The 23,109-nt window shown below is 70.6% G+C and overlaps 3 protein-coding genes across 4 annotated transcripts; 1 reads left to right on the top strand and 2 right to left on the bottom strand.

Moving 5' to 3' along the window:
- Positions 1–1,108: 1,108 nt before the first annotated feature.
- CHRD (chordin) lies at positions 1,109–10,588 on the bottom strand. The gene is made up of 25 exons (XM_082767610.1): positions 10,381–10,588; positions 9,336–9,608; positions 8,277–8,550; positions 7,781–7,884; positions 7,130–7,256; positions 6,748–6,894; positions 6,554–6,671; positions 5,697–5,793; positions 5,448–5,589; positions 5,225–5,365; positions 4,761–4,843; positions 4,523–4,670; positions 4,324–4,430; positions 4,121–4,237; positions 3,867–4,023; positions 3,537–3,778; positions 3,328–3,441; positions 2,958–3,158; positions 2,770–2,863; positions 2,556–2,612; positions 2,363–2,466; positions 2,132–2,234; positions 1,893–2,047; positions 1,656–1,749; positions 1,109–1,553 (listed from the first exon to the last, which is right to left on the bottom strand). The coding sequence occupies exons 2-25, from the start codon at positions 9,552–9,554 to the stop codon at positions 1,495–1,497; spliced, it is 3,204 nt and encodes a 1,067-aa protein (XP_082623736.1). The 5' UTR covers positions 9,555–9,608; positions 10,381–10,588; the 3' UTR covers positions 1,109–1,494.
- A 3,426-nt stretch (positions 10,589–14,014) lies between these two features.
- THPO (thrombopoietin) lies at positions 14,015–17,142 on the top strand. The gene is made up of 6 exons (XM_082767716.1): positions 14,015–14,138; positions 14,751–15,199; positions 16,040–16,167; positions 16,264–16,350; positions 16,563–16,721; positions 16,818–17,142. The coding sequence occupies exons 2-6, from the start codon at positions 15,160–15,162 to the stop codon at positions 16,992–16,994; spliced, it is 591 nt and encodes a 196-aa protein (XP_082623842.1). The 5' UTR covers positions 14,015–14,138; positions 14,751–15,159; the 3' UTR covers positions 16,995–17,142.
- Positions 17,143–17,398: 256 nt separating this feature from the next.
- On the bottom strand, positions 17,399–19,480 carry POLR2H (RNA polymerase II, I and III subunit H). Of its 2 annotated transcripts, XM_082766700.1 has the most exons (5): positions 19,338–19,480; positions 19,130–19,213; positions 18,213–18,306; positions 18,023–18,106; positions 17,399–17,919 (listed from the first exon to the last, which is right to left on the bottom strand). In XM_082766700.1, the coding sequence occupies exons 1-5, from the start codon at positions 19,408–19,410 to the stop codon at positions 17,802–17,804; spliced, it is 453 nt and encodes a 150-aa protein (XP_082622826.1). In that variant the 5' UTR covers positions 19,411–19,480; the 3' UTR covers positions 17,399–17,801. The 2 variants fall into 2 exon arrangements, with proteins under 2 accessions (XP_082622826.1, XP_082622827.1); XM_082766701.1 differs by lacking the exon at positions 19,130–19,213 and having other exon boundaries at positions 19,338–19,464.
- Between the last annotated feature and the right edge of the window lie 3,629 nt (positions 19,481–23,109).

A 23,109-nucleotide genomic window follows, 5' to 3' on the forward strand; every position in this document is an offset into this window, starting at 1 on the left:
ACCCGCTGGGCAGCAGCAGCTCAGCCCTCTCCAGAGAGCTGCGCGGGCACAGCTGGGCACCGGCGCTCCTCGGGCGATGCGCTCGGGCATGGCACGCCAGCTGCTGTCCCTCCGGGGCCACCAACACCTCCGTCCCCCCGCCACAACGGGCTCAGGGGCGGCCAGGATAGTTGGCAGGGCCGAGCTCTCCCTGGACCCCGTGGCACTGCATGGCACGCTCGGCAGGGACGGAGCTGTGGGACCAGTAACGGGCTGGTCCTCGCTGCCCGGCTGCCCCTTTCTGCTCTAAGGCTGGCACCCTGAGCGCTGGGTGACGATGGCCGGGGCGGGCACTGGGCTTTGCTGGGCTGAAAGGGGTCATTGCCGGGCAGTTTGTGGCAGGGAGGGGATGGAATGGACGCTCTGCTCATTGCTGCCCCGCGCACGGAGTCCCCTCCTGGCTCGTCAGCTCCTGGCACTGCCCCGCGGCAACCGGGACGCGCATCCGGAGGGGAGCCCCGTGCCAGGCCTCGCGCTCTGCCCGCTGCCACCAGCGTGCCACCGCTGTGCCACGAGGTCACCACGGGTGCTGCCACCCTGCTGGCCAGGGCACGGGGCCTGGGACACCCAGCTCAGCACGTGCCAGCCCCGTATACCCCAGTGCCACCTTCCCACTGCCCTACCCACATCCCAGTCCAGCCCCGTGACACCCCTGTGCAGTCCCCACTTCTCACCATGGCAGTGCTGTGCTGATATCACCCCGTGGTGGCCCAGCAGAGCCCTGTGTTACTTTCCCTGGCCTGGCACCTTTGTGCCACCACGGGGGTGCTGGCACAGAGCACAGCGGGGTCCCCAGGTGCTGCGCACACCCTGGCCACAGGCAGAGCCCGCATTGCAGCCCCAGCCCCACAAAAATCCCCCTGGTGCCACCCCACAGCCCACACAGGCACCCCGTGCCCCGTCCCCAAAGCCCCACGTCCCCAACCAGATGGCACACGTGCCCCCAAACCCAACAAGCCCAGGGCTGGGGACTGTAGGACACACACAGAACTCGATGCCTGCCGCTGCCAGGGTGACACGGAGGGGCCGGGGGGGGGGCAATATCTCTGTTTTTAATAAATACATCGGGACCCCCGTCCCCATAAATTACATGACGAGTCCAGCCGAGCCGGGACGGGCGCAGCGAGACGGGGGCAGGAGGGATTTTACACTATGTACAAGGCGGGCACGGTGCCCGCTGCACCCGCTGGTGGCAGGGCTCACGGAGAGGGGGGGCGCTGGGTGCCCGGACCCCCCCAACCCTGCTGCTGCCTGCTGGGGGGGGCGGGCAGGGCAGCCCCGGCACCGCGGCCGTGCCGGGAGGGGGTGCCCAGGCTGGGGGCTGGCCCCTGCCCCCCAATCCCTGCTCCTCTGCGCCCCGTCCCCGTCCCCCCAGGGGGGCGATGGGCCCCAGGGGCTCCTCGGGACCACCCGGCATCGCTGCGCGCTCGCCCCGCTCCGGGCAGCGGTCACTGCTTAGCGGCTCCACGCCTCGGCCGGGGCATCGTGCACCTTCTCCGGGGGGGCGTCCGGAGCTGCGGGGGGAAAACGGGGCTGAAAGAGGGGCAGGGAGGGTGCACAGAGGGGTCCTGGCTGGGGCTTGGCCCCCGAGGGGGGCGCACTGGGCGCGGGCTCACCGCGGCACTTGGCGCAGCAGGGGTTGTCCCTCCTGGCGGGGCTGGCGCAGGCGGCCGGCGGGCACTCCTGGCGCTGGCAGTGCGTCTCCCCTGACTGCGGGGTGGGGAATGGGGCTGAGCCACCGGGGTCCCTCGGTGCCAGCCCCAAGCTCCTCTCCCACCCATCCCCGAAGCGCTCAGGCTGGCGCGGGGGCAACCTCTGCGCCCCCGGTGCCGCCCGCGGGCCGGCACACTCACCACACACCAGCACAGGATGCACTTCATCTCCCCGAAGGGCGGCACCGAGGGGTGCCAGCTCTCGTTGTTGAGGTACCAGCGGCGCCCGAAGCGGCAGGCGCGGGGCCCGTCCGCCTGCATGCTGTCGGCCAGCTCGGGGACGCTCTTCTCAGGGGCTGCGGGAGAGGGCACGGGGAGGATGAACACCCACGGGGTGGCATCGGTGGCTTTGGGGACACAGGCGAGGGGGCTGCAGGTACCTGGGCACTGCTTGCAGCAGTCAGAGGGGCTGGCTCGCACCGGGTTGGCACAGGTGAGGCGTGGGCACTGCACCTTCTCGCAGTGCACTTCGCCCGTGGTGCCCTGCGGGGAGCGTGCGGGGCTCACGGGGGCACCGGCACCAGGTGCTGCCCCTGCCCTGCTTCGAGCCCTCCTCCCCAGCAGCTCACAGCACCCATGGGTGGCTCTGCAGGGCGGGGGCCCGCGCTCACCTTGCAGGTGCAAATGGCACACTTGATGAGGCCGAAGGGGGGCACGACGGGGTGCCAGCGGGTGCCCGAGCCTCGCCACGTCTTGTCCCCGTCGAAGTAGCAGCCTGCGGGAGGTGGGCACGGCGTCCGTGGGATGGCCGGGGGGGGCCAGGGAGGCCGGGGCTGCCCCTCACCCCGTGCCCCCGGGACTCACCCTCGCTGCTGTCCCGTGCCCGCTCCAGCTTCAGCTCCTCCTGCTCCGTCTTCTTCTCTGCAAGGACGAGGGAGGGCATGAGGGGACGCTAAGGGTGCCAGCGGGGGAGGAACGGGGCAGGACCACCCCACCTTGTACCCCTGTGGCTCTAGCTTTACCCACACCCCCCACTTCTCCTCCAGCACCCTCCCTGAGCCCCCTGCCCCCCCATCACCTTCGCAGACGGGGCAGCACAGCTCCTCGGGGTGCACCTGGCGGCTGCAGTTGAGGGGCTGGCACAGGATGGGGTCACAGATCACCGTGCGCTTCTGGGGACAGCAGGGGACTCATTAAAGGGCTCATTAAAAGGGGGGCCACACTGACGGGTGCTGCCCCCCCAGCTCACACCCCAACAGCCCGTACCTGGCAGCTGCAGATGGAGCACTTCTTGTCGTAGTCGGGTGCCCAGCGGGTGCCGTGCGCCCGGTGCTGCCCCTCGAAGAAGCAGGAGTTGGGGTCCTTCTTCAGCTGCTCCGCGTCCCTGGCCTTGGAGCCCTCGGAGAGCTCGGCCTCCCCCGGGGCCAGGCGGGCCCCCCCTGCCTGGCACCGGTTGGGGATGTGCACCTGGGGGGCAGGAGGGTTGGCACCGAGGGGGACCCCATGGGCACGCCACGCCAGGCTGCTGGCACTGTCCCCATCCTGTCCCCTTCCCAGCCCACCCCAGGCAGTGTCATGCAGCCCGGGACCCTGCCGTGCCCCCGGGGAGTGACAGGGACGCACGGGGGGGACCTACCCATCCCCGCATCTCCCCTCGAGGGTGGGCTTTGGTGCTGACTTGCAGGAAAGCGGTGCCCTGGGCCAGGTGCTGCAGGAGATCGGCGTCCAGATCCTTCACCACCCCCTGAGCCTGCGGGGGCGAGAGGGACGCGGGGAGGTGAGGGCTGCCCCGAGCCCTGAAGCAGCACCCCGGGGGGGGGGGTCCCGGCCTCGTGCCCACCTCACCTCGGTGCCGTAGAAGCCCTTGAGCAGCCGCTTGTGCTGGTGTGGCCGGGCGCCCAGCTCGCCCAGCTCGGCCACGCCGTGCAGGTGGGCGCTGACGGTGCCATCGGCCGGGCGGCCCAGCCCCGCCACGGCGATCTCGTAGTGCAGGTGGCAGTGCTCGTCTAGAGACAGCCAGGCGTGCCCCCCGGCCCCGCTGCCCACCGGGGGGGACACCAGCTGCCCCGCCAGCGGCACCGGCATCTCTGCGCACAGACAGGGGTGGTGGGAGGCGGTGGTAAAAGGAGGGGGGGTGGATGCTCCGCCACCCCGCTGCCACCGCGCCCTGGGTACCTGTGTAGCGAGCCAGGAGCCCGCTGTAGGGCAGGGAGATGACCTGGCCCCGCAGCTCGCCCTCCGCCCAGTCCTTGGTGGCCACGTTGAGGAAGAGCTCGTTCTGCAGCAGCATGTGGGCGTCGCGGGCGCTGGGGCTCTGCCAGGAGCCCTGGGCCTGACACAAGGGGGAAAAGCACCCGGGTGGGGACAGGGACACCCCGTGTGAGCCTCCCCGCTGCCCCCATTGCCAGCCCCGTGCCGCCAGCACTCACCAGCCCGTCCTTGTAGCTGGGCGTCATGTCGAAGAGCACGTTCCTCTTGTTCTTCCTCCGCGGCTTGGTCTCCAGCGTGACGCCCACCACCTCGCTGGCCGTGCCCACCACCCGCACCTGCGGGCAGGGCGCCGAGGGGCAGCGGCGGGGGCACCCCCGGGGGCGTGGGGGCGCACCCCCAGCGTGGTGCCCGTGCCCCTTACCTGGTACTGCAGCGTGCCGTTCTCGTGCAGGGCCAGCTTGGCCGAGCCCACGGCCCCCGTCTTGGTCGGCAGCAAGGCGTCCGCCCCGCACAGCACGCTCTGGATGGCTTGAACCCGGGGAGAGAATGAAGAGGGGATGGGGGTGAGGCTGGGGAGGGGGGCACAGCCGCCCCCTGCGCCCCGGGGTGCCCGTGCTCACTGTCACAGCCGCGGCGGGCGGTGATGGTGCCGGCCAGCTGGCGCGCGTGCCGGCCCTCCGTCTCGGCCACGATGCGGAGCTGCCCCTGCACCAGCCACTGCAGCTCGCGGGCAGACAGGTCGCTCAGCACCTCGGCGAAGTCGGGGTCCTGGAGGAGGGGAGAAGGGGGTGTAGGGGGGTGGGCCCTGGCCCCGGAGGCTGCCGGCGTGCCGGGGGAGGCGGGCGGGGACGGCCGTACCTCCACGGTGATGTTGGCACGGACCTCCCGCAGCGTCCGGCCCTGGTGCAGGATGCGGACCCGCAGCGGCACCCAGGGGGATTCTGCGCAGGGCAGGGCAGAGAGCTGAGCCCCAAACCCACCCCTCTGCCCCCCGCTCCCCAACAGCGACACCCCACATCCTTACTGCACGCCCTGACCCCTGCCCACAGCTTGGCCCGCACCATTCCCCCCTTACACCCCCCATCCTTGCACAGCCCCCCTCCTGACCCCCACGCCCCATGCACCCCAGCCCCTCACTCCTACACATCCCCCTGCCCCAAATTCCCCCCCGAAAACCCACGCACACCCCAGCTCACGCCCAACCCTGCGCACGCCTGTCCCCACGCCACGCACAACCCCTGCGCCCATCCTGACCCCACAGAGGCCACCCCACGCCCCCCCTGCGCCCCCCCACCCTGCAGGGTGCCCGTGCCCACCCTCACCCCCGGCGCCGGGCTCCAGCAGCCCGCGGGCCATGAGGATGAAGTGCAGGTTGTTCTCGGCGTCGCTCAGCGTCAGCATGGCCATGCCCCCGGCTCCCAGGTGCGCGGGGTCCGAGGAGGTCAGGATGGCACCGAAGGTCTCTGAGCGGGGACAGGGGGCGTGAGGGGCACCCCACCGGGCACCCGTTTGGGGGTGGGGGGCGCGTGGGGGGCCCAGCCTTACCCGCAAAGAGCGCCCGGTGCTTGAGGATGTGCCCGTGGACCTCCCCGGAGGGCTGCGCGCGGGTGACGAGGGAGACGCGGAGCTGCTCCCCGCGCAGCAGCTGCACGTTGGCCTTGGACACCGTGCGCCACATCCCGCAGAGCTGCGGGCGAGGAAAGGCTGGGCAGGGGTCGGGGGCACCGTGCTGCCAGGCGTGGGGGGGCACTAGTAGGTTGTTTTACCCCCCCCGTGCCCTCCTGCCCCTCTCACCATGCCGTCCTCGGGGGCCGCGCTCTTCTGCACGGGGTGCTCGAACAGCACGTTGCCCTCGGGGTCGCTGAAACGCACCCGGCTCGGCCTCCCCAGCCTGCGGGCACCGAGGGGGTGAACAGAGACCCCCCCTCACCCCCTGGCTCCCCTCCCTTGGGCACCAGCACCCGGGGTGGCCCAAAGCTGGCCGGGGTCCCCTGGGGTCCCCCTGCCCCGGAGCGGAGCCGGGCTGGCACCGCGCAGGAGGGGGTCCCCGCTGGGGAAGACGGTGGGGCCGGACCCGCGGGGAGCCGAGCGGTCGGCCCGGCTGTAAATTAGGAGCATTTTCGGCTCCGTTTGGCTCCCCCGGTCGGAGCTGGAAATTAGTCACCACTTTACTATGCAAAAGGGGCCTGGAAGCGAGGAAGAGCAGAAGAAACCGGAGCGGGAAGGAGGGAGGGAAAGAGAGAGGAGAGGAGAGGAGAGGAGAGGAGAGGAGAGGCTCAGCCGCTGCCAGCGGGCAGCCGGGGAGGGCACGGCGGGGACTGGGGGCCCCGTCGGCAGCGCCCGCCAGCGGGGGCACGGGGCTGCACGGCGCCTCTGCCCCGCTGTGCCCATGTCCCCCGGCCCTGGAGCCGGTCCCGGTGCCGTTTGTTTGCGCTCCAGCCCTGGAGGCGAAGGGGTGAGGCCGTGCCGGCGCCGCGCCGAAATGCCGGCTGCCCGCAAGCACCGCCGGACCCCCGGCACCTCGCCCCCCTCCCCAAATCTCTCCCCATCACCACCACACCAAGGCGAGGCCGTGACACCGCAGGGAGTGTCCGGAGGGGGGGGAAACTGAGGCACGAGCACACCTGCACCCCGTGTGTTCGGGGACTCACCGCTCGTAGCTGATGGAGAAGAGCAGGTAGGAGCGCAGGAGGGTGAAGCGAGCCTTGGCCACCGCGCTGGACGTGGGGTGCCACGGCTCGGGGCCGCTCGTCAGCAGGGCCACGAACTCTGGGGAGGGGGGAAAGGTGGTCGTGGAGGGAGCGTGGGGACGTCCCGTGTGCCCGCTGCCTGCCCCGGGGCTCACCTGTGCGGGCATCGTCGCGGGCCAGGCCCTCGGAGCTGAGGTAGGAGCGGTCGTTGTAGGGCTTGTCCAGCTCGTCCTCCTTGTCCTGGAAGTACTCGAAGGTGTCGAAGGGGGGCTCGGCGCTCTTCTCCGGGGGGCCTGGCAAGGCTGGCATGGCAAGGCACAGCGGGGAGGGGATTGCAGCAGGCTGCTTGTGGTAAAACTGAATCCCCCCCCTCCCAAAATAAAGCCAAAAACAGGGCTGTGTGCCGGCGGCACACTGGGTTCAGCCCCGTGCGCCCCTGCCCAGCACCTCGTGGGCATCCCAAGGGCACAGACAACCCCAAAAATAAGCACCCACTTCCTGAGGGGGTGCCCAGCATCCTGTGGGGGCTGCGCTCACCTTTGGGGCAGGTGTGGCAGCAGTGCCCGGGCAGCAGCGTGGCGCGGGGGCAGGCGGGCACAGGGCAGTCCTGCTTCATGTTCTTGCAGTTCACTTTTCCCGCTGCCTTCCCTCGGCGGTTCCTCTGCTGGGGTGGGCAGAGCCGTGCCAAGGACACGGGCGACCCAACCACCCAAATTCCCCTCGGGTGGCACATTCAGGGCACCAGCGCTCCCCCGGCACGGCCCGGCTCCCCCAGCCCATCTGGAGCCCCCCCCCGGACACCTTGCGCAGCCCCCAGCTGCCTGTACCGCAGCCAAGCCCCCTCTGCTTCCCCCCCCCCCAAGCCCCCATCCCCCTGCCCAGCTGTGCGCGGCCCCTCCAGCCTCGGGGGGCTGCTGGAGGGGGGGCCGGGGGCCGTCCTGAGGAGGGGAAGGAGAACGAAGCCTGATCCTTTAAGCCCCCCCCCTCCCCTTCTCCTCCCCGCTGCCCCCGGGGGGGGGGACACCCAGGTGTCAGGCCGGCTGCAGGAATCCCTGCTCGCTTTCCATGGGGTGGGCGGAGATGGGGGTGAAGGGGGCGACCCCCCCCCAGCTCCCAGCCCCCTCCCCAGCAGGGCCCCGTGCTGGGGGGGTCTCCGCCGTGTGCGGCGCGGCGCGGGGGGGCTCTCACCGGCTCGCAGTGGCAGATCACGCAGCGCATCACCCCGAAGGGCTCCCCCAGGTCCGGGTGCCACGTCTCGTCCAGCGCGTAGAAATGCCCCCCGAAGGCGCAGCCTGCGGAGACAACACCCCCGCCCCCCCCCAAAAAATTGACAACCCCCCCCACCACCACCCAAAAAAAACCAAAAAACCAAACCCAAGTCACCTCCGGGCCGCGGGCACCCCCCTGCCGCAGCCCCGCGGGGCGGACAGCGGCCGGCACCGCCCCACCGTGCGCGCTCCCCGCTCCCCCAGCACGGGGGTCCCGGCGGAGACCCGGCACCGGGTGTTGGGGGGGTGGGGGGGGGGAGAGAGCGGACCCTTGGGGTGCAGGAAAAAGGGGGTGCACGAAGGGGGGAGCGCGGAGAGGGTGCGAGGAGAGGGGTGGCTCGGAGAGGGGTCGCCTGCGCCCGGGGCGCACGGGAAAGGGGGTGCGGAGGAAAAGGGGCGCACGGAGGGGGTCCTACCTGCCGCCCCCCCGGGGGGCAGCGGCTCGGTGTCGGGCCGGATGGGCAGGGCGAGCTTGGGGCGGGCGGCGCGGGCGGGCAGGGCGAGCAGGGCGAGCAGCAGCAGCAGCGGGGCGGCGCGCATGGTGCCGGCCGGCCGGGGGAACCGGGGGGCCGGGGGCGGGGAGGGGGGGCCGGCCGCTGCCTGCCGCTGCCGCCGCCACCGCCTCTGCCCGGCTGCCGGCCCCGGCCCCGCTTTATAGGCGGCGGCATGGGCAAGCGGGAGCTGCGAGCCCTGTGCAAACAAAGGGCCGCTAATGAGGCGCAGGCAGCGGCCGGCCGGGGGGGACGCGCCCCCGCTGCGCTTTGCGCACCCCCCCCCTCCCGCTCACCCCCCCAGCCCAGCCGCCTCCTCTCCCCCTCTTCGCACATCCCCGGGTCGTTCTGGGGCACCCCGGTGGCTGTAGGTGGTCCCCGGGGGGATTGGGGTGACGCCTGGTATGGGTGTTTTGGGGAGACCCCCCCTCTGTTTGCCACCCACCCCCTGAGGCACGGGGCACCTCTGGGCATGGGGCATCCCTGGGAGCCCCCCCCATCCATTGACCCCTTTCCCGGGTATGGGGTACCTGGGGGATGCCGTCACCCCCATGGCATGCTGGGGACCCCCCAATCCACACAAAACTCCCCAGGACACTGTAGGACAACCCCCCCCCCCCGGGATTTGGGGTATCCCTAGGCACTGGGCATGCTGGGTGCGCCCCCATCCACGTGCCCCCCTCCCCCAGGACATGTGGCCCCTGGGAACCCACCCACAGCCCCCTTGGCATTTGCAGGGCACCCCCATTACAAAGCTCCCCCCCCCAATATTCTCCCCAGGCATGGGGCATCTGCGGGCAAGGGACATCCCGGGGACCCCTAAATCCACTCCGTCCCCTCCCAGGCCACTTGGGACCCCCGGGGACATGGGGGCACTGCAGGACACCCCCCCCAGCCCACCCCCAGGGCACACAGCCCCCCCACCCGCCCTGTTTTGTCCCCCAAACCCCTCCCCACACCCTGCAGAGCCCCAGCAACACGCACCCCACAACTTGTGCCCTCGGCATCCCCAAATCCCTCCGGCTGCTGCTGGGCAGAGGAAGGTCCCGGAGTGGGACCCCAGCACCCTGCCCATCGGTGGCAGAGGCTGGGGGGGGCCAGGAGCCCGGATCTTTGGGGTCCTTGGCCCAGGGAGGGCAATGGGGACGTGGGGGGGAGGCTGGCAGAGCGGCACCCGGCACCGATCCTGCTCTTCGCCCCCATCTGCCCGGGCTGGCGAGGGCGGCGGCGGGCAGGTAGCAGACACCATGGAAAGGCCTGGGGAGACAGCGGCCAGCTGGGGAAACCGAGGCACGGGGAGCGTCTGGGGGGGGCGTGGGGGGCAGGGGATATAGGGGTGCCGGGTGCCACCCGTGTCCCCCCAACCAGGGGACGGTGGCAGGGAGGGGAGCCGGGTGCCGGGTGCGTGGCGGGCGGGCGCCCGGGGAGGGGGAGGCGGGCGTGGAGGGGAGGAGGGGGAAGCGCGGGGCTGCCAAAATCAACTCTCGGCGGTACAAACACCCGGCCAGCTGCACGGTGTAGCCAGGGAAACACGGCACAGCTGGAGCACAACAGGCCCCTACCTCCCCACAAGGCTCCTCCTGGGCCTCCCCCCAAACCCGGTGAGCGGCTGGGGGGGGGGCTGCAGCCCCCTGCCCCCTGCCCCTGCTGTCAGGGTGCCCCATCCGCAGCTCGCCCACGGCCTCCCCGTCCCCTTTCCCACCCCAGCTCGTCGCTCCTCTGTCTCCCGCTGTGCCGGGCACCTCTCCGGGGGGGGACGTGGGGGCATGGCCATGCCCGGGAGCTGCCCCGTGGCAGGAGCTGATCCTGGCACGAGGCCGCGAGGAGCAGCCGTGTTTCCCCGCTGGGACATCCCGCTGGCACCCCAGGGGCTGGGACACCGCCAGGGTTCCCATGCATCCCGCGGGCACGCCGTGCCCACAGCGCCCTGCCACGCTCTCCGGGCCCTTCTGCGAGCGGGGACCGTGCCTGGCAGCCTGGCACCCCCGTCCCCGTTGCCCTCCCCGCTGTCCCCAGCGGTGCCACCGACCTGTCCCCGCTCCTCTCTCCCGGCGTCCCCGCCGGCCCGGGATCCGGCGGCAGGGGAGGGCTGGGGGCTGCGCGGCCGTGCCAGCGTCACCGCCCGGTGCCCACGGCGGCGGCGGCCCAGGGGGACGGCGGGGAGCGAGCGGGGCCGAGCGGGGAGGAGGCGGGCGATGGCTCCCGGCCGCCCCGCCAGTGCCAGGAATCCGGCGCTGGCTCCGCGCACCCAGAGCTCGTCACAGTCTCCTGGCTCGGCCGCGGGGATGTGGGGAAGCGGCGGGGGAAGCTCCCTCCCCTTTCCCGGGAAGGAAGGAAAGCCGGGGAAGCTGCGGCCTTGGCATGGGGGAAACTGAGGCAGCTCCTCCTGTTGCGCCCGGGCATCGCTCCATCCCCAGCCCTGCGTGCCCTTAGGAATGCCAGGGGTGCCCCAGCCCGAGGGATGGTGGCTGCCCCGGGGGTGTGTGAGCTTGTGGGATGGGGGCAGCTCTGGAAAATGGTCCCGGTGCCCCCAGCTGGCTCCCAGTGCCCCACATGTGCTGGGAGCGCTGCACAAAGGTGGCTCTGAGGCGCTCCGGAGCCGGGCCTGGCGCCGGCACAGCCCCAACGGGCCACCGGCTGCGGGCAGCTGGAGCTGCATGGGGACGGGGCCGGCCGGCAGCGGGCAGCCCCGTGCCCCCTGACCCACCCCGTGCCCCCCGTGCCCCCCGTGCCACCCCAGCCCCTCTACCTGGAGCAGGTGCCCGGCCCCGTGACCCCACGGCATTGGGGTGCCCCTTTGGCACGGCGGGGATGGGGCACCCCAACAGCACCGCCACCGCTCCCCTGCCCCCCAAAATGCTGGGTGGGCTCGGTGGGCACGTGCCCTGCCCACGGTGAGGGTGGCGTGGAGCGGGTGCTGCCCCGTCCCGTCTTGTCCCCGCTGCCCCCACGGTGGCGGGGCTGTCCCGCGCCTGGCTTCGGGGCGGCGGCGGCCCGTGCCAGCGCTGCTGCCCCACGCAGCTCCCTATTGTCTGGCCTCATTAGCCGCTGTCTGCTCCGGGCTTTGAACATGAGCCGGGCTCGGGGCGGCAGGAAGGAGCCTCTTCTCCCCAGGGATGGGGTCGAGGCAAAACCGCACGCCCCGGCCTCTTCCCACGGCCTCCCTCTGCCTCCCGGGCACCCTGGCACCGCCAGCCTCGTCCCCGTGCCATAAACTTGGGGCCCAGGCCCGAGAGGAGCCGGAGAGGCTCAGAAACCCTCCAGTTCCCCCCAAAAAAAGCCCCCCTTGCCCTGCTTGGGGCACCGAGGTGCCGTGGCCTCCCCGAAGCCCTGCGCCGAATGCGGCTTGCCCCGTGACTAATCCCCCCCGGCCCTGCACACACGCGGCGGGGCGGGGGGGGGCTGTCGTAATGGGTGGAAATATCTCATAATTCACGTTGGACACGGGGATTACAGCCGTTCCGGCAATATTTGCACAACTGGCAGGCGGCTCGCAGGGCCGGGCCGCCCCAGACGAAGGCAAGGGGTGGTGGTGGTGGTGGTGATGGGATGGGGAGGGGGGGACAAGGGGAGGGCTGGGGGTGGAAGGGGGTTTGGGGGCGGCAGGTAACGGGGGGAGATGCAGCCGGGGGACATGATGCCGGGGTGGGGAGCGGCTGCTTTTCGTCTCCAGACACATGGAGTTTATTATGGACTGCGTGTTCCCGGCACGGCGGGGACGGCTGGGGCTCTCTGCCCCTTCTCGCCTCTCTCCCAGCTGCGGCAGCCGGCACGGCTCGGGGGGCCAGGATGCGGGCAGCATGCCCAGGACACCCCAAAACACCCCAAAACACCCCAAAACACCCCAAAATACCCACCCACGTGGGGCCGTGCCGTGCCCAGGGCACCGTGCCCGCTGCCAGCACCCCGCAGCTCCCTGCCCGCGGGGGCACCCAAAGGTGCCGGCGTCCCCCGTGCGCCCACCCCACAAATCCCCCCTGCCCCAAAGCCTCGCGGGGGCGACCCCTGCGGGGAGGCGTGCGGGGCACGGAGTGTAGGGGGGGGGGCTGTTTGGCATGGGGATTAGCACGCTCCCAGAGCGATGGTGGTCTCTCCCCCCCCCCCACACCCGCCCACCGGACATGCAGGCAAATATTTGTGCCCAGACTTCGCAGGACGGCGAGAAGGAATTTCATTCTTGCGCCCACCTGCGGCTCGGCCGCCTGGCATTAACCCCTTCGCCGCCCCGCGGGATGGATGCAGGGGGGGGCGAGGTGCCCTCCTGGTGCCCCCCACCCAGCCCAGCCAGCACGGGGGGCAGCCGGGGAAGGGGTGTGATGGGGCACGGGGGCAGCGGTGGCCACCGACGGGGCGAGCGTGGCCGTGTTGGTGATGGCTCGGGGCATGCCCACGGCAGTGCTGATGCTCGTGGGGGGCACAGCCCGGTTTGTCCCGGCCCCCCCTTGCTGGGCACCCCCCGTGCGGTGCCAGGCAGTGCCCGTGGGCACGGGGAAACGGGGGAAATCTGTGCCAGCCCCCCTCCCCGTGCTGTGTTATCCCATCCCGGGGCCCTTTGCAGCACCGCCAGCGTCCACGAGCGTGGGAGCGGTGCGGAGGGCACGGGGCTGTTTGCCCACGGATGTTTATTGGCAATTTGCAAATGTAAAACAGGGCCCGAGGGGGCCGAGCTGCCTGGGCTGGGGGGGCACGGGGCCTGCCTGCATGCAGAGTGCTCCCTGCCTCGTCCCCCCGTGCCCCCAGCCCCGTCCCCGGCCCTTTCCCCCCGGCCCCGGGGCCAGCTGGGCCCTGAGCAAACGGGGGCTGTTTGCTCAGGCCGGGATTAGCCGCTCTCTTTGTTCCTTTGACTTTCTCCTCCCTTGATGCTGGGCTCTTTTATGGGGGCTTCAAAGGGGGCTCGGACCCCCCTCCCTGCCCAGGAAGCCCAGGTTTGCTTCCCACATGCCCGGCATCCTGTGGGTACCCAGCGGGCACACCTGGGTGGCCTGGGGGGGGGGCCAGCAGCTGTGCCACCCACCTGGGACCCCCACCCCGGCCACCTGGCACCTCCGGCCGCCCCTGGCACCTTGGCGGAGTGGGTGCGAACGGCCGCCCCCCGCGGTGGGATTGCCGGCACTTTGCACCCCGTAAGGAGAGGTGGGAAACTCGGCGCTGGGATCCGGCCAGCTGCACGGCCCCGAGCCCCCCCGCTGGCACCAGGGGGTCCCCCCCGCACCCCCCGGGCAGGGGCAGCAAACAGCAGCAGTGCCCCTTCCAGCAGCAAGGAACCGGGTGAAGGTGTGGCTGAAAAGAGGCATTTTGGGGGCGAAGGGACACTTTTAGGCACCTCGGGGTGCTCTGGTGTCCGCACCCCAAACCAGGAGGTGTGCGCCCAGAAGCAGCCACCATCCCATCGCCCCGATGGGTTCGTTGAGCTAATTGTGAAGGCAAGCACTGACCCCGGGGCGCTGCAGCTCCCCAGCACGCCATCACCAAGGGCTTTGCACCCGGAGAGGGACGGGGAGCGGGGTGCAGCGGGGAGCGGGGTGCAGCGGGGACTGGTGCAGGACCAGCAGCAGGACCGTGGCCAGCACTGGCCCAGGGGCCGAGCGTGCCAGCAGGGCGCGTTTGCAGCCCGTCACGTCCGCAGAGACGGGGCATGGCCGTGCGGGGGAAGCCCAGCGGTGCTTGACCCCGCTGCTCGCCGCTCCGCTCTCCGGCCGCCGTGCCCGAGCCGTGCAGCCAGCGCCGTCCCTGGAGCCGTGGGGCTGCCGGAGCCCATCGGGACCCCCCCCCCACGCTGCCCAAAAGGTGGGCTGCCAGGTGGGGAGGCCGAGAGGGGCAGGGGGCAGGCGGCGGGGCCGGGGTGTTTACTCTGGCTGCTGTCACCCGGCCAGGCGCTGCCGGGAACCGCGGGGACAGGGCTGGGAACGCGCGGAGCGGGGCTGGGAGCAGGCTGCCCCGAGCCAGATGCGGGGGGAAGGAGGGTGTGGGGGGGGTCCCGAACGGTGGGGGTGGGCGCGGGGGGCTGCGTGAGCACGGTGTGCATGGGGGAAACCTGAGTGTGCAACCTGATGTGTGCCGCGGGAGGTGCGCACGCACGGGGCTGCGGTGGGAGCGCACGTGGTTACGTGGGCGCCTGTGGGGATTTCACCCGGTTCTTCCCCAAAAAATCACCCTGAGGGCCAAGTCTCAGGTCCCCGTGCTCCAGCTTGCATTGGTCACTGCATGCTGCAGCCCCACCGGGGATCTCCACCCCCCTCAGCCCCTCAGGGGGATGGAGCCCACCGCCGGGGATGGGGCCCGCAGCCAGCGAGGGGTTTTTGGGTGCCTGGCTGCTTCAGCAGGGAGCGGCACCCACCTGGGCCGACGGCCCCTTGGGCCACCACGCAAAGAGAGCCACCGCCACCATCTCTCCTGCAGGTACCAGGGCCACCTTCGTCCCCAGGACGGGCCGAGCTGAGGCACCCAACCCCACCATCCCGGCGCGGTGCGCTCAGGCTCGGGGCAGGGGGCAGGTGACGGAGCCCCGAGGGCGCCCGGGGACGCCCTTCCCGGTCCCAGAGCCAAGAGAGGAAACGGCCGGAGGCAGGAAGCCGTCCACGGGGCCCCCGGAGCATTTTTACTCGAAGGTCAGCAGCGACACAACAGGAAATCACTCTGCCTCGGCACGGCGGCCGGGCCGGAGAGCCGTGCCGTGCCGTGCCGCCCGAGGGGTGCTCCCGGCGCCCGGCCCCTCCGTCCCGGCCGCTCGCGGGGAGCCCGCACCACAGCTGCCCTCCATGGAAGGGGGACGGGAGCCGGGGAGCAGCCGCTGGCCCCAGGGTGGAAGATGCAGGGCCGAAGCCCCCAGGCGAGCATGGAGCTGAACAGTGAGTGCGGGGCGAGCGGGGGCGAGCGGGAAGGGGCAGCGCTGCAGCACCGCGCCCACACGGCCCCATATATACCCCATATATACCCCATATATACCCCGGTTGGCAGCCCAGGAGCTGGGCACAGCCCTCGTGCCACCCGTTGGCAGCAAGAAAACACCACGGGGAGGGCTGGTGGCGCTGACCTGGTCCCCAAAGTGCCCGGGCGTCTTGCAGAGTCCGGCCTCGAGTGGGCTGTGCTGACACCGAGGGCTTTTGGGGACAGGTGCAGTGCTGAGGCGGGCAGGGAGCAGGGCCCCAGGTGGGTGCAGAGCAGATTTTGGAGGCCACCAGCACGGCACAGGGCACAGAGGGCACCCAGCAGAGGGGTGCCAGGGCCAGCAGTGTGCTGGGGAGGCTGCGTGGCAGGAGAGCCCTTGGCTGCAGCCAGTGGCGAGGAGCCGCCGCGTGCGGCCGGAGGCTGCAGGCAGGGATTCCCCGAAGCGCACGTGATGCCTGGAGCCGCTCCTGGCACAAACTCCCGACAGGAGGGACGGTGCTGGGAATGCAGCTCGGCTCCCTGCCTGCTTCCCAGGCTGGAGCCGAGCCTAAAAGCCAGCCCCAACACTTGTCACATCCTTCCCCCTCCTCCTGCGCAGCTGGGAACTCCCGGCTCTCCCCGGCCGGCACCGAGCGCTGGGGCAGAGCTGGGACACGGGGCCCCTCTCCCCTCCGTGGGGCAGAGCACCACGACCCCCTGGGGCCCCCAAACCTCCCCCCACGGGGCAATCCGGGCCGGCAGCAGCAGCTAGGGCTGCGCAAGGGGGCCGGGTGCCCACGGGCTGCCCCCTTCTCCCCCAGGGCTGCTCCTCCTCACGTCCTTCCTCCTGCACGTCAAAGAGGGCCGTGCCAGCCCGGCGCGGCTGGTGTGTGACAACAGGCTCATCCACAAGTACATCGGGGAGGCCAAGGACATGGAGAAGAAAGTGGTGAGGAGCCCCTCGTACCCCAAAACCCGGTGGCAGGCAGGGCTGGGCGCAGCTCTTGGCCCCAGACCGCAGCCCTGACGTCCTCTGCCCCGACAGAACCAGTGCCAAGCTCCCTCGGTGCTCAGCTGCCCCGTGGCGCTGCCCCCGGTGGATGTCAAAATGACGCAGTGGAAAACCAAATCGGTGAGGAGGGCTGGGAGGATGGTCCTGGGGTGCCCGTGGGACTGGAGAAGGACCCCAGGGTAAGCACAGGGCACCGAAAACCCCGCACGAGGCCGCTTGGGGGGGGTGGGGGGGGGGCGCACCTGGTGGCACGGGGGGGCGAGGGATGGAACGGGGACCCCCAGCCCCACCGGCAGCAGGGTCAGCGCGCTCCCTCCCTGCCTGCTCCCCAGAACCAGAGCAAGAGGCGCGAGATCCTCTGCGACCTGGTGCTGCTGGTGGACGCCGTGAGGGGGGCGCGGAGCCAGGAGAGCCAGGAGTGCTGGGCCGGGCAGCTCAATCGGCTCTACCGCCACGCCGAGGCCTTCCTCGTGCTGCTGAAGACCTGGGAGGTGAGAGCTCGCCCCCCCCCCCGGCACTGTGGGGGCAGCAGGGGGCTGAGCACGGTAACATTTGTGACCCTTCTGTCCCCTTCTCGCCCCCCCAAGGAAGAGCCGTGGGAGCCGGGCTGCTCCGCAGGCTCCAAGGAGCTGAACACGGCCGTCATCTTCCTCGCCTACCAGCGGCTGCTGCAGGGCAAGCTGCGCTTCTTCTTCCACGACCTGGCCAAGGACTTGTGCGACCAAGGCCAGGGGGGCGGCAGGGACCCCCCCAGCGGGGCCTGAACTGATGAGGGGAGGGCAGAAAAACCCCGCAGGACGCCGAGCTGTGCTCCGGGTGCCCAGGAGCGTGCCCTCAGGGGGTCAAACCCAGCCCTGGTCGCACGCACCTCACCTCGCTCCCACCGGACTGTGAACGCCTGGCGATTAAAGCCCTTATTTTTCTAAAGGGGCCTTCGCCTCCTCCTCTGCCCCCTGCAGCCTCGGGTGAGAGGAGGCGCTGGGGACGTGCTGCGGCATCTCCCTGTGCCCGGCTCCCTCCCGTGGCAGCCGCCAGCTCTGCAGGAGCGAGATCAGCAGCACAGCAACCTCTGGGGCCATCCCAGTGTCCCCGTCACCCTCTGGAAGTGCTCGGGGTCCTGTGCAGGCGCACCACCCGCTCCCCATCAGCCTCACAACTCAGCCAGCCCTAGAAAACGCGTGCTGGTTTAATCAAGAACGAGCCAGGCCCGTCACGGGATGGCTCTGAAATGATGGCCAGCCCCAATGCGGCCAGATCCCTGAGCACAGCCGGGGCTGAGCCTGCCTCGGACGCGCAGGAAGAGGGAGGTGAGAGGAGACCAGCAGCAGGCAGGGCTGCAGGGCTCCCAGCGTGGTCTCTGCTCAGCATCAGGCGCCTCTCCCCGCGCAGGAGGGGACCACAAATCCCAGGAGGCATAAAAAAAAACCAAAAAAACAACAAGGTGAGGAAAGAGAACACCTCCTCCTGCACCCGCCTGGGAAGCACAGACACTGGGGCAGGATTTGGGGTGCTGGGGCTCCCGTTTTCTCGCTGGCAGAATGTCTGTGGGAAGCCTCGAGGCGCGGCCTCTCCTAGAAGGCCAGCTTCTTCATCAGCAGGTAGACGCGGGAGTCCACCTCGAAGCCGTGCAGGTTGTTGGCGTCTCCCTGCAGCCGCATCAGCAGCCCCCCGTAGGAGGCGTAGGCAGAGCTGGGGCAGGAGGAGAGGAGAGGAGAGGTGAGAAGGGGATGGGAACCCGCAGGAGCTGCAGCCCCGCACCCCGCTGCCTCCCCAAAAAGCTCGGGGCACTCACAGGCGCGTGGCTGCCTCCATGGAGGTCTCGTCGCCCTCGATGCGGTACACCTTGCCGTACATCACGTACTCAAACTGGTCCGCCCTGCAGCGGGACAGGAAAAGCTCAGAGCAGCGCCAAAACCCCAAATCCTCCTCCACGTATCCCCAGGGGAACGCCCTCTCCTCCCTCAGCCCCCCAGCCCCAGTACCTGGAGGGCCGGTCGTCCGTGGGGTTGTACTCGCCGTCGTCCAGCGTGCCGTCCTCGTACAGGGTGCTGGCGATCACCAGGCGGAATTTGTCACCTGTGGGCACGGGTTTGGAGGCAGCGACAGCGGTGGGTGCCCTGCGCCGTGATCCGAGGGGCAGGGGGGCGCACAGCCTGTGTTCCCCACCCTTCCCCGCGTCCCAGGGGCACCCAGAGGGGCTGGGGAAGGGCTGGGGGTGCTGCTGCTCATGGAAAGCTGCTTTTGGGGGATGCGGCGAGGGGTCTGGGGGGGCTGGCTGGGCTCTGGGCAGGGACGGGAGGCCCTGCAGCACCCAGATCCCCAGCACCTTGTTCGCAGCGGGGGTGTGCTCACCCCACTTAGGGTTGCCCCCACTTCCCATGTAATGCCCCCCACCATGTAGTGCCCCCCTCTTCCCCATATAGTGCCCCCACTCCCCATACAGTGCCACCCCATAGTGTCCTGCTCCCATATAGCGCCCCCCCAGTGCCCTTCTTCCCCATATAGTGCCCCCCCAGTGTCCTCCCCCCCCATATAGTGCCGCCCGTGTCCTTCTCCCCATACAGTGCTCCCCCATACAGTGCCTCCCCATTGCCCTCCCACCCCCCTATATAGTTCCCCCCACATAATGCCCCCCAGCATCCCCCCCCAACACAGTGCCCCCCAGTGTCCTTCCCTCCCATATAGTGCCCCCCCTCCACCCCATATAGCACGCCCTCAGTATCCTTCCCCCCATATAATGCCCCCCATTGCCCTCCCCCTCCCCATACAGCACCCCCCAGCCCCATCCTCTCCCCCAACCCCCCCAACACCCAACACCCCCCAATACCCCCCAATACCCCCCCCCACAGCCTCCCCCACCCCCCATTACCCCCCCATTCCCCCCCAATCCCCCCCGTACCGAGGTCCACGGGGTAGATCTGGATGTTGACGTCCAGGATCAGGTCCATCTTGAAGGACTCGCTCTCGCAGTGCAGCCGGGACACTGCGGGCACCTCCCCATCACCACAGGCCCCGGGACCCCCCGGGACCCCCCCAGGACCCCCCCCCACACCCCCTCCCGGTACCGGACGCCCCCCCCCCGGGTTTCCCGTGCCCCCCCGTCTCACCCCGGTCGAACTTCTTGCCCTCGGGGTCGATGTCCTTCACGTCGAAGATGTCCTCGAACAGGATCCCGGCCATGGCGCCGCAGCTCCCGGTCCCCCCCCCACCCCGCCGCGGCTCCCCTCACCGGTCCCGGCGGTGATGGCGGCCCTTCCGCTTCCGCCCGCAGCCGGGCGGAAGTGGCTTCGGGGAGGGCAGGGTGAGCACTGCGCATGCGCGGTGGTGGTGGGAGGGGGGCGGAGGGTGGCCGCGCGGTCCTAGTGCCCGCCTGACTCGTGGAGAATGGGGCCTGAGGGGTGGGGGGGGTCTGGGGGGTTTTGGGGGGGTTTGGGGGGGATTTGGGGGGTGTGGAGGGGAAGGGGGCTGCAATGGGGGTGTGCGATGGAGGGGGTGAAAGGGGGGAGTGTAATGGGGGGGGTTGAAGGGAGGGCTGGAATGGGGGAGCTGTAATAGGGGGGTGTAAAAGGGGGGGATGGAATTGGGGAGGGGGGCTTCAGGGGGGGCTCCAGGGGGCTCCAGTGAAGGGGCTGCAAGGGGGGGGCTGCAATGGGGGGGGTGCAATAGGGGAGGGTGAAGGGGGGGCTGGAATAGGGGGGGCTGGAATGGGGGGACTGAAATGGGGGGGGGGGATCCAGGGGGGTACAATGGGGGGGCTGCAATGGGGGGGTTGCAATAGGGGAGGGTGGAGGGGGGGGCTGTAATAGGGGGGTGTAATGGGGGAGGTGCAAGGGGGGGCTGAATTGGGGGGGGGGGGATCCGGGGGCTGCAATGGGGAGGGTTGGAGGGGGGGCTGGAATGGAGGGGGCTCAATGGGGGGTGTAAGGTGGGGGGGGTGAAACGGGGGGGGGGCTCCGAGGGGCTGCAATGGGGGGGTTGAAATGGGGGGGTGCAATGGGGGGGGTAAAAGGGGACTGAAATGGAGGGGGGGCTCTGGGGGTTACAATGGGGGGGCTGCAATGGGGAGGGGGCTGCTGGGGGGGCTGTAACGGGGGGGGACGAGGGGGGCAGAGGGCAGGGGGGCTGCAGGGGGGCTCTGGGGGGGGCTGCGGGGGGGGGAGGCTGCAATGGGGGGGCTGCAGGGGGGCTGCAGGAAGGGGGGGTGTTCCAGGGGGGCTCCGGGGGGGCTTCTTGGGGAGGGAGATGCAATGGGGAGGTGCTGGGGGCTGCAGTGTGGCTGCGGGGGGGGTCTTCGGGGGGGTGCAGGGGGGCTGGGGGGGCGGCAGGGGGCGCTGCCCGCCCGCGGATGGCACCGCGCGGAGCTGGGGGGGGCGCGGCGCCGCCCACGGGCACGGGGAGGGGGTCCCGGGGGGGGTCCCGGCACCGGGCGCGGCTCCTCCGGACCCCCCCGGACTCCCCCCGGACCCACGGGGGTCGGGGTCACGCGTGGGCACGCTGCTATGGGGCTGGGGGACACTTGGGGGGGGGACCCGGGGGGGCTGCGCCCCTCGGGACGCGCGTGGGGAGGGCGCATGGGGGCTGCCCCCGCTCCCCCCACGGAGCCCCCTCCCCAAATTTAGCCCCCCCTGGGTGTCCCCAGGGTGTGTGGGTGGCCGGAGGGGGACACGGGGACACGGAGCTGAGGCTGGGCACCCGTGGCGACTGGGGGGGGTGGGGGGGGGTGGCAGCACCCTCGGTGCCCCCCCCGTGTGGCACCTGGTTGCCCGCCAGGTGCTTGGCGTCGCCGCCTTATCTGGGATCAAACAAAGCTCCCGCCACCCGGCGCCGTGCCCCACGCCACCAGCCCTCGCCTCCGTGCCACCCACGGGGTCCCCGTTCTGAGGACCCCCCCAAAATCATCCCCAGGGGCTGCCCCTCGCCCCCCCGGGACATGGGGTGGATGGGGATGGGCACACCGTGTGCGTGGGGACCCCCGCCTTGAGGCACCCCAAAAGATCCCAGCGTTCATACGGGGCCTGCTGGGGGTCCCTCTGGATGTCCCCACGCTTTGGGGGGGCTCAGCAGCCCCCGTGCCCACGGTGCCAGGCTCCCGGGGGGGTGCAGCCCCCTCCTTGCTGGCCGCGGGGCTGTTATCTGCTGATAAACCACACGCCGCCGCATTTGAACCGCGGCCAGGCCTCCATCCGGGGTGGCGTTTTGGGGCCAATTTGTAGGAAAACTCCACCAGGGACAGGGACACGGCTTGGGGGTGCTGGGGTGGGTGCCTTGGGCGTGCCAAATTGGGACAAAACAGGGACAGAGGGGACAAAATGGGGACAGAGGGGACCCGGGATGCCCTGAGGTGGGCTCAGCGTGGCGGGTCACCCCAAGGGGCTGGCTGTGGGGCCCGGATTGCTGCCCAAACCCCAAACCCCAAACCCCTGGCTGTGGGGTGGTGGCGGTGGTGCCCCCGCTCCCCACCGGTGCTTCAGAGGCGGCGGCGGGCGCTGTTATCTGCGGGCACAAAGGAGCCGAAGCGGGGCCGTTACCGAGCAAACAAGTGTGGGGAGAGGCCGGGGGGGGGCGGCTGGAGGGTGGCAGCGCCACGGGGAGCGGGGTGGCACCGACCCCGTCCCCGTCCCCAAGGCTGGCAGGGGGCCCCCCATGCGCCACGGTGTCATACGTGTGTGTGCCAGCGTGCCTGACCCCATGGGGGTGTCCCCAAGGTCCCCATCCCCTACAGGGTGCCCCCCCCGCCAGGGTTGGGGTTGGGCAGGAAGAGCCCGAGCCGAAATTAAGCTGTTAATGAGGCTGTCTGTCACCAGACCCCCAATTAGCCACGCAGGTAACGAGGAGATGATGGAGGTGGGTGGGGGGGCAGGGTGCCAGGGTTTGCAGCATAGGGAGGCTGTGGGGAGGGGGGGGGCACCATGTCGTGACAGATCCCCCCCTGTCACCACCCGTCCTCTCCCCTCGTTAGCACCGCATAATGAAGGGTGAGGGGGCCCCCAGGTGGGGATTAGCCCCCCAGGAGGGGATTAGCCCCTTCCCCTCCCTGCTGAGCCCGTGGATGGGTGACGGAAGGAACAAAAAAAAAAGAAGAAGAAAAAAAAAAAAAGAGGTTTTGGGAAAAAAAAAAACGGGTGGCACAATGGGGAGGTGCCAAGCTGGCAGGTCTCTGCTCCCCCGTCTATAGGGCCTGGGGGGCCCTGTCCCCATCCCGAATTCCTGGGGCCGCCGCTGACGTCTGTTTTTCCACGACACCTCCTCCGGTGCCCGGCGGGGTGGGGGGGGGACAGGGCCATCTCCCCGCAGCTGTCATCGCCCCGTCCTGTCCCCGCGATGTCCCTTATCAGCACAACCCCGTCCCCTGCTCCCCCCCGTGGGTGGCGAGGGGCCGCGGGGGTCCCCTCGCCCTGGTGGCACAGGGATGGGGACACCACGGGGGGCTCGGGGGTGCTGGGGCTGCACCCACAGCGGTGTGGGGATCCCTTCTTGCCCCCAAATACCCCAGTTTTGCCCCCTCCTCCCTCCCCACACGCAAGGCCCGTTGACCCAAAAAGTGGCCGAGCCGGGGTGGGATTAGAGCCGGGGGATTTCGGAGGGCTCCGAATTAGCTTAATGGCTTTGGAAGACAAACAGATTAGAGAGCCGCAGCCATCGGGGCAGGGATCAGCTAAATTGGAAGCAGAAGCAGCAGCAGCGGCCGGCCCCGATCCCAATCCCTCCCCACCGGCCCCACAGCACCCACGGACCCCATCCCCGTCCCCATCCCCGTCCCCATCCCCGTGGTGCCCCCCTGGCTCCCGGTCCGCGCAGGCTCTCCCCTCCTGCCAGGGTCCAGCTGGAGGAGGAGGAAGAGGAGGAGGAGGAGGAGGAGGAGGAGGGGGCCGTGGTGAG

Source organism: Aythya marila (genome assembly GCF_965140915.1).
Source record: "Aythya marila genome assembly, chromosome: 9".
Lineage (NCBI taxonomy): Eukaryota > Metazoa > Chordata > Aves > Anseriformes > Anatidae > Aythya > Aythya marila.